General features: G+C 40.3%; 2 protein-coding genes across 3 annotated transcripts; one reads left to right on the top strand and one right to left on the bottom strand.

The window, feature by feature from the left end:
• Positions 1-504: 504 nt before the first annotated feature.
• On the bottom strand, positions 505-2,206 carry and3 (actinodin3). Its single transcript, XM_063885176.1, has 3 exons — positions 2,174-2,206; positions 1,452-1,597; positions 505-1,339 (listed from the first exon to the last, which is right to left on the bottom strand). Exons 1-3 carry the CDS (start codon positions 2,193-2,195, stop codon positions 695-697), a joined length of 813 nt encoding a protein of 270 aa, XP_063741246.1. The 5' UTR covers positions 2,196-2,206; the 3' UTR covers positions 505-694.
• Positions 2,207-5,585: 3,379 nt separating this feature from the next.
• pcyt1aa (phosphate cytidylyltransferase 1A, choline a) lies at positions 5,586-15,387 on the top strand. Of its 2 annotated transcripts, none has more exons than XM_063886650.1 (9): positions 5,586-5,954; positions 8,661-8,774; positions 9,188-9,287; positions 9,466-9,582; positions 9,752-9,903; positions 10,031-10,109; positions 11,224-11,366; positions 11,474-11,662; positions 13,264-15,387. In XM_063886650.1, exons 2-9 carry the CDS (start codon positions 8,661-8,663, stop codon positions 13,483-13,485), a joined length of 1,116 nt encoding a protein of 371 aa, XP_063742720.1. In that variant the 5' UTR covers positions 5,586-5,954; the 3' UTR covers positions 13,486-15,387. The 2 variants fall into 2 exon arrangements, with proteins under 2 accessions (XP_063742720.1, XP_063742722.1); XM_063886652.1 differs by lacking the exon at positions 5,586-5,954 and adding an exon at positions 7,557-7,675.
• The last annotated feature ends 6 nt before the right edge of the window (positions 15,388-15,393 follow it).

Raw genomic sequence — 15,393 nt, 5'->3', positions numbered from 1 at the left:
GGTCCTAATCCATTTTGAGAAGTGATAAAAGTATGTGTAAACAGTGATAAAACAGTAAGTGAAGCAGATGTCTGGCTGATGGTAAAAAGATAATAACATTGAGGTTGATGTGTATAGAAGAGAGAGCATAGGTAATACTGCAGAATGTCAAATAAGTCACATTAAAAAAACCTATTATTATGCTGGATTTTTTTCTGTTAACATATAAATCATAACATATAACATAACAACAACCTGAAATGGAGCTGATTTTAGCTGTTGTATGTACTGTTCTGCTATTCAGTCAAAGATATTTCTTAATATTTTCTAGACTAATGATATGTATTCAAGAAAAATATTTATCGCCAAAGTTAATACCAGTGCCAGAATAAAATACCACAATGACATATAAAAACACACATATTTATTTAAGTCAGTCATTTTGTATTCTTATTTATTGTTTTTATTCCATTCAAAAGTTTTTGTTGTGCATATTTCATGAACACCCATACAAAGGAATTATAGTATGGGGTATACAGTTCAATCGTTTTCTACACTGTCATGTGAAATTTGATTTTTGGAATGATTTGAACTTGACCCTTTTTATCCACACACTTGTTTTATTTGGATTTGCTCACAGTCTTGTCTTGGTTTGGTTTGTTGATTTCATTTTGTACCCTGCATAGAAAACTATCATATCTTAAGCGCTTTATTTTTATTCTGGTTCGGGAGCTGGATCGGCATAACGGAAGGGGTCATAAAGGTCACGCTTGAAATCATAGGGGTCAAAGGCAGGGGCTGCCTCTGTGGCTGGAGCTTCAGGGACAGGTTCCTCGACTTTAGCTGCCTCTGGTTCAGCTGTTGCCTCGATAGGGCGGGGAGGGTGGTCGATGAGGCAGTCAGGGTCCCAGTATGGATCGCAGTCATACTCCATACCTTTAGCAGTGATGGCAGGAGTTGGTGGAGGTGGGACAGCCTTTTTGGGAGCAGGGGGGGGTGGGGGTGGGGGTAGTTTGGGAGGAGCAGCAGCTTTTATCTCCGCCTCTGTTATGGGCCTGCAGGCGGGGTTAACCCGTGGGTCACACAGTACTGGAACAGCCCCTGTTGGCAGGTAGACGATGTTAGGCTTGCACAGGGGGTCTTTGGGGTTACACAGATAGATCCTCTGAGCATTCTCCAGAGGGTCTGGTGTTGGAGCAGGGGTGGTGGGGGGTGGGGGAGGCAGAGTGGTAGTAGTTGGTGGTGCGGTGGTAGTCAGAACACCCATGACACTTTGGTAACTGGAGGCATCTGGGCCATAGGTCAACTCCAAGTGACGCATCTGCTGATACAGCATCCGGATCCTGTCGATCTCATACAGCTGAACACAGAAACATATGAGATGGAAAATTAAGACGAGAATTTTGGCTAAATATTGTAATACAAGTAGTACCACCATCTATGTAATAATCTACATCTTCAATCCGACTTACTCCTTCAGTGTGTCCAATACTGTTGTAGAAGCGGTAGTAGGACTGGAAATCAGGAGTGCCTTTGTACCACTTTGGGTCAATGTCCCTCTTAGGGCGAGAGTTAGTCAGGAAATCATGTGCCTGAGCAGAGCCAATGTTAACATTACCTATGGAAAAACACAGAATCAGGAATTTAATGGGGAACATTTATTTTGTTTAATCATTGACAAAAATACAATTTATTTGTTTAGTGCTTTAACAAGGCACACATCACAGTTTAAAACACAACCAGGGTTTTATATGCAGCAAGAAAAAAAAAACTAAATCATCTCTATATTTATATTTTATTTATCCAAGGGTTAGCCGAGGTATTCTAATTCCTTAGAGTATTACTCTATGAAAAAAAATACAATCTCAACTAAACGTTTAGTAACAGCTTACAAGATAACAATTGAAGAAAGTTAGTTTTAGTTATAATATCACTGAAATCACAGGGCAAGCCCTTTTTTTTTTGGTTCCTTAATTTATTACATTTATGTCTTGAATTATCTTAATTTTAGCAAAGGTACTAATCGGTTCTTAAGTGATCATTGAAATATAAGTTAAAATTGTAATGCGATCCTTTGCAAGAATTTACCATATACACATAACCTATTATTCATATGTATATTATTACTTTCTAATTAACAAAATGACTTGTGTTATAGCATTCCAATCTGAAATAAAGTAACACATTAGAATACCTCCAGGGTTCTTTAATTTCATCAGCGATGTTGCTTCTAGCAAACCTGGAGAGAAGTAGAGAATATATTAGCCACCCCACTTTAGATATTACACAGCAACCTAAGGAGAAACGATTTTTACTGCAAAGTCAAGGTCAGATGAAAATAGAATGATTTAATGCATTTATTCAGACAAACCTGGCATTAACAACACATAGCATAATGCCCTCAATGAGGATACCTGGGAAATCATCCTCAGCATCTGCAGTTGAAATATCAAGCAAAATCATTATTTTACATTCAGTCTTACATCACTGCTGTAAAACATAAGTCTATTAAATAAGTATAAGCAGGTACATGCATATTGAAAACACAAAACATTTTTGAAATAAAAATATGCAGGGACACTTGAAGATACCCTGCTGGCAAAGCAAAATACCCAAAAAAAGAAAATCACCTTCCAAAGATGTTTAATTTCATGTGAAGTAACTAACTAGTATCTTCCAAACATCTGGCAGAGATATCTGCACAAAATGTGTCTTTTTTTAAACAAATGCGAAGCAAATGTTCCTTATGAGAATTTTAAACTTGACCTATAAAAGTGAGAAAGAAAATTCAACGTACTCACCTGATGGTGCATCTCCCCAGTCCTGTTGTAATGTGCTGCACAACATAACTGTTCATAAATACTGCTGATAATACCGGGGCCTTTCCATTGGCCACTGAGCAGCAAGTTAGCGTATAACTCCACCCTCATGCATTTTCTGTTGAGACGTGGAACATCTCATTAGCACACTGAGTGTGCACCAACAGTAAAAGACCAACTTCAAACAAAACGGGTCTTCTTGTAAAGCCACAGGAAATGGTCCTGCAACAGCAGGGCACCTATGGGTGCCCAAGCAGTCCAGTTTCTCAGCTCTTGCTATGGTGTCATATTCCTGGAAGAAGCCATCAGTGGATGTAGCATGTATGCATTAAAGAAAAATTCCATCTTCCTAAATCTTTAGCTGCCAAACACATAACAACATTTTAGTTTTACGGCCAAAATATGCAAACCATTGCGACATGCACCCCTCTTACTGTAGCCTAATTCTTGACAAAACATGCCTGGAAGGTAGAAATTAACCCTCTGTCCCAAAACAGCTGGATATGTCCTTTTAACTTGATGTTGGCCAGTCAAAAAATAGAGGGCGAGCCAAGTTACCTGCTGTTTAAGTCCCCAAGAAATGTGCAAGAATTATGGGCTAGCTTCTTCCAAACACCACTGTAACGCAGCCTGGGAAATTGTTGTGTAGGGACTTAAAAACACCACTTTTATTAGTTTCCGCATTGATGCATATATTTCTGAATGCCTAAATAGAAAAATACACATACACATACACACACATTGTCCGTCCCTTCTCCATTGAAAATACAATGTTGAGAAAACATTTTTCTTTATTTTATTTTGACTTAAGGACAAAAGTGTGGGTTCAGTTGTCAAACTAAGATAGTTATCCATAAAATAATGTGGCCATGTTATATTAACAACCCCACATTTCTAAACGTTTGAATAGGCTTAATTTAGTAATGACTTTTGGTAGTAAAGTTGTTGTATAACCCATTAGAGTCAAATGCCATGTGTGTTAGTCTTTGTTTTGGACTTCCCATTGGCTAGAAAATGCAATGGAGTGATAATATCAGACCAAAAACCTCCCTCAGAGCAACCACATACCTTGTTTTCTGGCTTCAATGAATTTATTGGTCATCTTTTGACTACCCTCATCCTCGGGGCTCGCCTGCCTGCTCAGTGTTTGTCATTTCAACAGTGAAGCTAATTCTATCCTTCAAAACAGCAGGCAAGGCTGCGATCAAAGAGAGCAAGAAGGAGACAGGGAGTCTATAGGGGCTTTGCCAGGTGGCTAATGGTGAACATCATCTGGTAATTGCTTTGCACGCAAAAATGGAAGGGTCAGGGTACCTGTTACTTGTAAATGGTATACATTTATTTTACCTGTATACTGGGACAAACAGCAGCCGTACAGAATAAATCTACCTATTTTACAGAAGCTGTTAGAATGGCAAAAATAAAATAAGAAAACAACATCAAATGCCGTAGGAATCTGACGTTATCTTTTCAATTTTTGCAGGCTTGTCAGCGTAACACTTTTACATTATTTCTAAATATTGGCTGTATTCAAACAATAAATTGAGCCATTACTTGTCAGTGGATAAAAGCGCATATGGATTTGTCTTGTTGTAGAAGGAAATTGTGGAAATAAAAAACTACAAAGCGTTTACAATGTTGAATAAGATTCTAAGTTATATCTCCATTGTTTAGTGATTAATAATCCCAAAAATATATGAGGGTTGCAGGATCTCACATCTGGGAACATTTACACTATATTAAAACACATTTTCAAAACAGGATTACCAGTGACCTTTGTGGCGATAAACACTTCTTAACAGCATCAAATACCCTTATTGCTCTCCTTTCTCTGAATGAAACCAGAATGGAGGCGACCACAGAATAGCAGCATAACTGCAATGTACAGTAGCTTTTCTAGCACCTTCAGGGTATCAATTATCGTAACGTGTGCCCCTCTGATCTTCAACTGAAATTACAGCTTGTCCTGGAGCTCTCTGCAGGACACAAGAGGAACAGCTCTAGAGTAATGTTTTCAGCACCATACCCTTCATTCCATTGCCATGCTTGGGCCATATTTCCATGATGCTTGTTCAAGGTGCTGCTCCGTATTCCTGTTTTAACCATGCAACCTATATACGTAGGTGTACGTATATATATATTTTTTCTACTCCTCTGGATTTTGAGAAAGTTGACTTTGACAGTGAAAATACTCCACTCCTAATAAAATTCTGGCATACAGAAACATAATTAGAGATATACAAAAAACGTAACTAAAAGCTGGAATTGTTTTAATTAGAAACAAAGCACATTTGGTCCTTTCACCCTTTGCTCTTGTTTCTCTTACTGCTGCCTGTTACCATACCTAAACTTCTTAAGATTGTGTGAGTGTTGTTGACACTTGATTTTTGCTGCCCCCAAGAGGCTTGAGAAATCATTCTTGCAGGTTTTAAATCAGTTGAATATACAACCTTTTGGTATATATTGGGAAGTTCAGTGGACAAAAGTATAGCAAATATTACATTAGCGATTGCATTAATTATCAAAGAAGATATACAGATATAGACACAGGGGGGTTAACTGTTTCCTGAGTCAGAGACGAATACATGCATTGTAGAGTTTCTGCCAAAAACAAGTTCACATAGGCATCCAGAAATGTAGTGAAACTGTGCAGTTTTCCAAGCTTAATCTGACTGAAGGCCTGTAGGCTACACTCAGACGTTGAAAAAATATTGAATTTATTATTCAATACTCCAGTCCAGTAGGTGGCGGTAATGCTTCCTTGGTTGTCAAGCGCCAATTTACCTCAAGAAAAGAAGAAGTTCCTGGATGGTGACCTGTCAGCGTTGTAGTGCAAGCTGTCACTGCTGATAATTTATATGTCCCTTTGGTAACGTTAGTAACAGTTTTTGGCCAGCAACACAGCGATATCCGGGGCGTTGGATTTACAGATTTGTCGTACTTTCCGTTGTTGCTGGTGTCAGCTAACCGGCGAGCTAACGGCTAAAGTTAGCTTACAATCGAATCAGCTTAACAGCTAGCTTGCTAGCTAGCATTCGACGGTATATAGCAGCTTTAGCTAGCTTTATTGCAGTTAGCTAGCTAGCCTGCTGGCAGTACGAGTCTAGGAAGCCGCCCACTCCTGCAAAGCAGCATTCCGGACTAAATCGTACACAAGTAAGTAAGCAGAAATCTGAACAAGATGTTGAACGTTAGCTAATATTACCATCTGGGTTTAATTAGCACATCGATTTTAATGATTTTTGCCGGAGGCGAAAGAGTCCAGAAAGCCAGTGTTTGACAGTTGAGCTGCACAACCAGTGGGGCCAGTCAACTTGTCTGTCAGCTGTTTTAGTCACTGATTTAACTTTGTCATTAGTCTAACAACGCTTACTGTGTATTATGCTAACTCGAATACGTTTTGGCATGCCTGTGTGACGTTATCTAACTGACATATTAAACTCAGTAGGAAAGCAGACAAGGGGAACATTGTGTGAAATGCAGCTGAAGCCTGTGTCCGGGAACTTTCAGGCCGTAGAGCGAAATGGGCCTTTGACTTCTGAATTTTAACTCCACCAAAAGCACCATAACATTATAATGGTGTCTTTTTAATGGATCTCCAAGTCCACAATGTTATCAGTCAAAAGAAAATAGCTTTAACAACTATTTTGATCATCGAGTAATCATTATTGTTTTTTTATACAAATGTAAAACATGAATCTCTGGTTCCAACTTCTCATATCTGAGTATTTATGTGGTTGTAAACAGAATATATTTGGGTTTTGGTCTGTTGTTTGACCTACATGAGCAATTTGAAAACTTCATCTGGGGCTCTGGGGAATTGTGACAAGCAGTGTTCACAATTTCTAGAGACATCATTTACTCGAATCTTATCTGTAATTCCAATTGTGTTAGTAACAGCCCTGAATTTACTTAAAGCTACACCACATTGCAATCACATTTTTTGCATTGTCTTACTAAGGTTGCAGGGGCTATCATTGACCTCTGCTGCAAAGCAAAAGACTGTGCACTGTCCCTTGGTTGCTTTCTTATTATAGCAGCCTGTTTCAGTTATTTTGACATGTGCTGCTCATGTAAATCTCCTTTGAAAGTGTGTGAAATCCTGCAGGGCTTTTTGCTCTCTTAGCTCAGCTGTTGCCAAGATAAAGAGGCGGAGGGATAGTTGTGCAAGAGCCCGGTGTTGGATCAGGTAGCTGTCACTAATAAGATCTATCACACATTTTACTGAGTCACACTTTCATAACTGACCGTTCAGTTCAGCCAAGGGTTGTTGAGCAAGTTAAAGGGATACTGCATATATTTTAAAGTGGGTGTGTATGAGGGTCTTGTCCATAGTGAGTGTATTGCCTACAGTAGATGGCAATGCTCACCCCCAGCTAAGAGAAGCAGTCAGGTGTGCACACAAAGAGGCTAAGCAAACTTTCCTGTGGGCAGGGCAGCACCAACACATATTTTAGAAATGATATTAGTCTCCAAGTGTGCCTTTTTATATTTGGAGTATAATGTCCAGTCAGCAACTCACATGTTCTGTCAGGTAAAATTAAGCTGTTTCTCAAAGTAGTCTGGCACCTTTAAAGAGAATCTAAATAGCTTCAGTCCCCTTATCTTCAGTGCCGGTGTTCCTGAAGAATCTCATGCAACCCCCGCAAAACAATCCGAACTGTCCCTTTAAAGAAGTGATGAGGCAAGACACTGAATGGGTCCCGCCCTTTTAGCTGGCTTTATTTATTTATGCCTGATGGAATGTGTGGAATGCATCAGAGCCTTACCCCCACAGGATCTGTCGTGTTGGGACAACAGCAGGAGTTTCTATTGTTTAACTAAATAAGACGTACAGGGTGGATGTCACATCATCTCCGTGGCTGGGATCTCTGAAGGTATTTCCATCTCGGTTTTAGCTATGAAAAGATAAAAGGTCCAAGTTCTGTTATAGCAGGATAGCTATGGGATCACGACACTAACTTACACTCTTCTAGGTTTGATTTATTTTCTGGTTCCAGCTTCTTTAATGTGGGAAGTGACTGCTTTTATCTTTAGGTTTTCATGTGCTGTATTGGTAAAACAAGATGTTTCATGAAGTTGACCTACTGTTTGCTGTCTTTTACTCACCCAACAATTCAAGGAATAATTGAAAAATGTATTGTATTTGGCTTAAGTTTCTTTTTTTCCAGGCATATTTTGATATATCTACATACCGCTTTGAAATCCTTTATTATTGTATGCCTTTGCCGTAAAACACTGTAAATCTCTCGGCTGCGGGACTGATCAAGGAATTCTGATTCTGATTACATTTTTTTATACTTTTAAAAATGTATATACAGTACTTAAGGAAGGAATAAGGAAATTCATCCATCTTGCTTTTATATGGACAGTTTCATTCAGCTGAAATCATGTAATACAGAAATTGGCAGACTTTTGGTGAAGCAGGGCTGGATCTTCTCATGTAAAAGTAAATATTTACTTATTTGCATCAGGATAGCAGCAGGAAAAATGTTTCATGTTGAGACAGGTGGTGTTTTTTAAAAATTCCAGTTGACCTTCCTATGTGTCAGGGAAAGCTGCTTTTTCTATCCAATGCTTCCTGGTGGTTGAGTAGGTTGAGTTCTCTCTTTGTTACTGGGTCAAGGTTGACTCAGGATATGTCATCCGCCATTAGTCACTGAACTCTATATCTGTGTTCTGAATGCTATATATAATGACTACTATATTTATGTCCAGTGAGTTCATGTCCAGTATGTGGAAACACTATACCGAGTCAGACTGCAGCATCTGCATCTGTCTTTCTCTAAGGTGTGAAAGCAGTGCACGGCGTGTGTTCAGTATGATCTGATTTAATATCGTTTGTCTTGACATTTGACACAGATGGAGGCCCAAAGCTCCAGCGACATGCTGCTGTCCAGAAAGAGGAGAAGAGAGAGCTCCACTCGGGACACAGAGGAGGCAGAGAGGCTTGTGAAAATCCCCAGATGTACTGTGGTGAGTCAGCTGTGTTCTTCGACTGTCATTGAGCAGCGTGTGTGTCCAGCAGTTTCTATTGGCTCTGAGTAGGCCGCTATGACTGTCTCTCTCTCTCCATATAGATATGTGTATGCATAGCTCTATTTACCAGAAGAAAAACTTCTATATTTATGTCCCGCAGAATTCACAATCATTAAAACATTTTTAAATGTATTTTCTTGACCAAGGTTTTTGTGTCACACATTCACGAACAGCCACATCACAAAATTCCAGGAAAGGATATTAAAAAATGATAGCGCGATCATTTTCCATAGTCAACATAAGAATAGAAACGTATTCACTGAGGTGTCTTGTTATAATTTTGATGTGAAAAAATAACAAATGACTAAATGGCTGACATTTTTGTTCTTCTTTTGGAATGGGTGCTGTAGGGATTGAAGCACCCTGCGCCTTTTGCAGATGAGCTGGAGCCAGTGACTAAAAAACCCTACGTGAGAGTCAACATGGAGGAGGCGAAGAGGGGAACACATCGTGAGTCTTATGCTTTACTCTGTCGGTTAATATGTCTACTTATTGCCTCCTGATCATATTAACCTTTCACCTCCCCCCAATATCAGCACAAGACCGCTCAATCTTGAATATAGTCATACAAAAAGCACAATTTCCCCCTGTACGGAATAATAACTCTAGCTTCCTCGTCTCCGTCCAGCCGACAGACCTGTGCGGGTGTATGCAGATGGTATCTTTGATGTCTTCCACTCAGGCCACGCCAGAGCACTCATGCAGGCTAAGTGCCTCTTCCCCAACACACACCTCATCGTAGGAGGTAAGCGTTTCTGTGTGAACAAGTGCGTCCGTTTAGGCTTTCACAGCAGCAGACCTTTTATCAGCTGCTGCTTTCGGAAGCTTGAAAACAGGAAAACAATCTAGACAGTTCCAGTTCAGCCTGACAATTTCCAACAATATATATATATATTTTTTTTAACTTTTCAAAGTGTGCAGTGATGACCTGACCCACAAATACAAGGGCTTCACAGTGATGAATGAGGATGAGCGATACGATGCCATCAGCCATTGCCGCTACGTGGATGAAGTGGTGCGAAACGCTCCCTGGACGCTGACGCCGGAGTTCCTGGCAAAACATCGCGTGAGTGGAAGAGTCGACAAGCCACCATTCTGATCCTCTGTAACTTCCCCCCCATATCTTTGCGTGTTCGTAACGATTCGTAGATGTGAATCTGCTGTGTTCACGTGTGTTGTAATGACTTCTCCAGATTGACTTTGTGGCCCACGACGACATCCCATACTCCTCTGCAGGCAGTGATGACGTGTACAAGCACATCAAAGAAGCTGGTGAGTGGCAAATAAACTAAGAGTGGGGGTGTGGTAACATGTAATTACAGGAAGCGGTTACCTGCTTTAACTGTGGTTTAACCTTTACTCATCAAGTCATTATTAGTATCGCTTGAATACCAATCTAGAGGTTTACCTTGCTGTTAAATATCACATTTTATTAGTACAAAGACAGCGATGAGTCGTATTTACGAGTTGTGTCGATAGTGCGTCAGCAGGTGTTGTGTGTGTGTGATGCCGGCGGCTTATCAACAGTATCATAGCAGAGGCTTGTGAGCCGCCATAAGTTTATAAAAAATAACACAGAGGTCTTTTACTCTGAATCAAGATAGCAAACTCTTAAATGCTCCAACATTGTTAACTGCAGCACATTGAAGCCTCATGTGTGTGTACACTGCTTATCAGAGAAACTCAAACTCCCTCAGATCTTTTCAGTGAGAGCTAGCTCAGTAGAATAGCTCTTTAGGTGATCTCTGCAGGGATTACCCCGAGAAATGTGAAGCAGTGAAGATCTGATTAAATGTCTTTTAAATGAAGATTATATATATATATTTATATACAGCTCCGCAAAAAATTAAGAGACCACCGCAGCATTATCAGTTTCTCTGGCTTCATTATTGATAGGCATGTCTTTGAGTTAAATGTTTTTTTAACTTCTTTTTATTATATTCTATAAACTACTGATCATTTTTCTCTCTGTTGGAATTCAACAGACACTGGAATGGTCTCTTCCTTTTTTCCACGGCTGTATATGCACCCTATAGTACAATAACTCCCTCCTGTTGTTCTGTGGCTTCTTCTCCCTTTCTCCGCTGCCTTGAATTGAAGTATAAAATATTTTCCTTGTTTCTTTAATAACAAATACAACATTTAGAATTTTAAGTCCCTTGCTCAGTCATCTATTATTCCTGATGTTTCAGATTATTGCAGTGGTGTCATTCCAGTTTTAGTATCGATATATTATAGGCGGGTTTGTAATCCTTGGTATTGCAGCATTAAGGCATAACTCCATGCATTCAGATACCTACAGTGAAGCCTTAAAGGGAAGGGTGAACTATTCCTACATCTGTATCTGGTGAGTACTGACCTTCTCCTCCCCCGCTCCCCTCCACAGGGATGTTCGCTCCCACCCAGCGGACAGAGGGCATCTCCACCTCTGACATCATCACGCGCATAGTCCGAGACTACGATGTGTACGTCAGACGCAACCTGCAGAGAGGATACACGGCGAAGGAACTCAACGTCAGCTTCATCAACGTACGGCAATTAGCTTCCGTTCAGCTGGTGCTTCTAATGTGAAGGCAGTCATTTGTAATTAGTGATTTGCATCTTTTTCTAACTTTTGCTGTCCCACTCATCACCAGGAGAAGAAGTACCACCTGCAGGAGCGCGTGGACAAAGTGAAGAGGAAGGTGCGTGACGTGGAGGAGAAGAGCAAAGAGTTTGTCCAGAAGGTGGAGGAGAAGAGCATCGACCTCATCCAGAAATGGGAGGAGAAATCCCGAGAATTCATCGGCAACTTCCTCCAGATGTTTGGCCCCGAGGGAGCTCTGGTGAGGATGTTGGTTTAGTTTGAATCATTGTTTAACCAGCAGCTGGACTACAAACACATCCTGCTTCACACCGTCACACTGCTTACTGTTGCACTGACCCCCGAGACTTTGTATTCCAGTGGAAATGTAAAAACATACCAAAAAACGCCTAATCCTTTTGCTACTATATTTGTTTATTATTAATAATAATAATAGTAATAATAGTAATAATAATAATAATAATAATAGTAGTAATAATAATAATAATAATAATAATAATAATAATAATAATAATAGTAATAATAATAATAATAATAGTAATAATAGTAATAATAATAATAATAATAGTAATAATAGTAATAATAATAATAATAATAGTAATAATAATAATAATAATAGTAATAATAATAATAATAATAATAATAATAATAATAATAATAGTAATAATAATAATAATAATAATAATAATAATAATAGTAATAATAATAATAATAATAATAATAGTAATAATAAATACACGCTTCAGAAAGCATTCATTATTTCACTGAATGTATTGGACATGTTTTAATTTACCTGAGACTTTAAAATGGCATATTAACAAAATAACATATTAACCTTGGAATGGAACAAAACATGCTAATGATCTATTCTGGTCTGAGTTAGGTCACTGGGTGTTGGGTTTTAATGCTAACCTAACATTAAAGCAGGTTTGGTTCACTCCAATAGTATTCATACATTAAAGAAAAGGAAGGAGGAACCCTTAATGTGTGCACAGAGGGGACATTTAAATTCTGCATTTGACCCATCCTAGTGTTCCGACCAGTGGGCTGCCGTATGTACGGTGCCCGGGGACCAGTGCCTTGCTCAGAGACACCTTCAGTTTGTACAAACTGTACAGCCCATTTAACAGCGATAGAAAGTCAGGGTAGAGGTAAAAATGTGCTGTTTTGCATGTCAACCTTTTATAAATGATTTCAATAAGTATGAACCAGAGTGGCTCAGTAAGTAGGGGCTTGGACTGGGAATCGTAGGGTCGCCGGTTCAAGTCCCTGAACAGACTTGAAATATGGAAAGTGGACTGCTACTTGGAGAGGTCCCAGTTCACCTCCTAGGCCCTGCTGTGGTGCCCTTGAGCAAGGCACCGGACACCTCCAATCCCCCCTCCCCATTGCTCCCCGGGCGCTGCACAATAGCTGCCCACTGCTCCTAGTACTAGGATGGGTTAAATGCAGAGGACCAATTTCACTGTGTGTGCTCTGCTGTGTGCATGTATGTGACAATAAAGAGGGATTCTATCTATAAGGGATTCTGGATTCCAAGAGTGTTAATTTAGAATGTGTTTTTATCCACGAACATGTCTGTGATGTCCATTTGTTTTATGTACTTATTTTTTCCTTGTATTTTAGACAGACCGCTACATTAGCTTAGCATTAAGACGGGAAAACAGAGTGGTGAATAAAATGTTGCTGAATTAAACAAGCCTCACAACGGCTCTCTGACTGTTTGAAGCATGGTGTTTAGTCCTTAATTCATCCCTTGTTTACGTCTTGTGCTCGCATCAAATTGATTTCATCACCTGGGGATGTTCCGGCCCTCCTAACGTTTCCTCCTTCTCTCCACAGAAGCACATGCTGAAGGAAGGGAAGGGCCGCATGCTGCAGGCCATCAGCCCGAGGCAGAGCCCTAACAGCAGCCCCAGCCGAGAGGAGCGCTCCCCCTCTCCCACCTTCCGCCTCCCCTTCTTCACCAAGACCTCCCCTCCTCCCTCGCCTCCGCCCCACCACAGCGGGGCCCGCGGATACCTCGTCAGCGAGGACGACGATGACGAAGACGACGAGAGCTAGAGCACATGTGAATCCGTCGGGTAGCAGTCAGACGCTAAGGGTTAACCGAGCTGTCGATGGTTTTCCTCCAGCTCCTGCTTCCATTTCTTTTTTTCTGTTTATGATTTAACATTTTTAGCACTTCAGTGTCACGTTACCTGTAATCCTCCACAGCTCTTGATTTAAACAGCCATTTTTACCCTCTTTGTTTCTGTGTATTGGTCAGTAAAATGTACCACTAGTCACGTTCTTCGAATATTAGTTACATTTTCTCCGTCACTTTTTCATGTTACGTTAATCAGTCACTCACCAGCACTTTGTTCAGGGGTGCACTCTTCCATCCACAACGAGTTCTTACAGGGTGGCGTGGTGAAGTAGGGCTTTTTGTTTTTGTCATAGCTTTAGCGGGACGGCTTGTGGCTTTGGGTCTCTGGCTGGAGCAGCACGTGTAGTTTGTTGTGGGAGCGGGGGGCTTGTGGACACAACTCCTGGAAGTCTTTCAGAGCAGGTCAGGAAACTGGACCATTAAATGATGTGGGGCAGTTTATACTCTGCTCATACTAACAAGGAACCGACATGACTTCAAAATAACAGGAAAACTCCAGAGGATGTCGAGTCTGAACCTGGGGGTCGAGTGTGTTACTAAACAGCAGCTTTGCAAGTTTGTCTGCCTGCTTTGGGGTGCTGCGTGCGCGTGTGTGCATGTGATGTTGAAGTCGGCATGTTCGAACGCCTGTTGACAGATCTGGGTTCAGCTTTACTGCGTACAGTTATAAATTTGCTTTAAAAATGTTTATGTCCGTGGACCAGAATCAGTCTTTGGAAGACTAGTTTTAAACTGGACGCCTTTCTCGCGGCGCAACGAGTTCCGTAAAGGACGACCCATTTAAATGTTGATGTAGAAAAACTTATTTTTGTAGGTTTCATCCGTCTTTATCCTCTGTACAGATAGTTATCTTAACCATTTCTGTTTGGAAGTGCTTGGACAGTTTGAGCAGTGAATCAACATGAGCCAGGCTGGAGGTATATGTTATGGTTTTTTTTGGACCCCCCCCCCCCCCTTTTAATCATTCAAATTGGACACACACACACACACACACACACACACACACACACACACACACACACACACAAAATATATAAAAGCATCAACGTTTAGAGCTTTTTTACCCCAATCTGCAGGACTACTGCTGGTGTCGAGGGTTCATAATTCTGTACTAAAAACTCCAGATCAACGTTTACGTAGCTACCTCCTCCTTCCCTGAACTGATTTTGTTTCCTGAGATGAGCACAAAGTTAAACATTATTTTTCTTTCTGGTCGGAGCTGTGGTTACAGCAATGAAGCAAGGGTACTGGGTGGAATATCTGTTTCAGGCCTGGGTTTGCTTTCCCTGCATTTCCAGTGATGTATGCGTGTGTTGTCTCCTATATAACTGAAATATGAAACATTACAGCTGATCTGAAGATGTAATGCAATACTGTGAGATGACTCTAATATAAATGTTGTTAGGCTTGGTTTCCCAAAAATAACTTGCAATCAAATCAATCTCCGCTACAGCCTCTATTCTCCAGGGTGTGATTCAGATTTCCCATTGTTATTAATTCCTATTTCTTGGAATTAAAAGCAAATCTAGCGGTGATTTTGGTGTTAAGATACTTTTGGGAACCCTCGTCTCGATTCTTGTGGAATCTGTTCTTTTAAATCCGTATGAACTTCTCAGTCAGCATGTCCGGGAGTCAGAGGTGGCAAAAGGACTGAAGGGCAAGCCGAAAACTTTCACTACTGCTAGATACAAATGTAAATGTTTTAAACTGCGCTTTAATCATGTGTTATTTTACTGTTTGAGTTTTTGTTGTTTTTAGTCCTGGATGTAGAGGAAAGGCGAGACAGGAAAAGTGTATTAAACATGTTGGCCAAAGCATTTCTG

The sequence above is a fragment of the Eleginops maclovinus genome, chromosome 6, assembly GCF_036324505.1.
Source record: "Eleginops maclovinus isolate JMC-PN-2008 ecotype Puerto Natales chromosome 6, JC_Emac_rtc_rv5, whole genome shotgun sequence".
Lineage (NCBI taxonomy): Eukaryota > Metazoa > Chordata > Actinopteri > Perciformes > Eleginopidae > Eleginops > Eleginops maclovinus.
The sequence above is the reverse complement of the archived record's forward strand: the minus strand, read 5'-3'. Positions and strand labels throughout refer to the sequence as shown.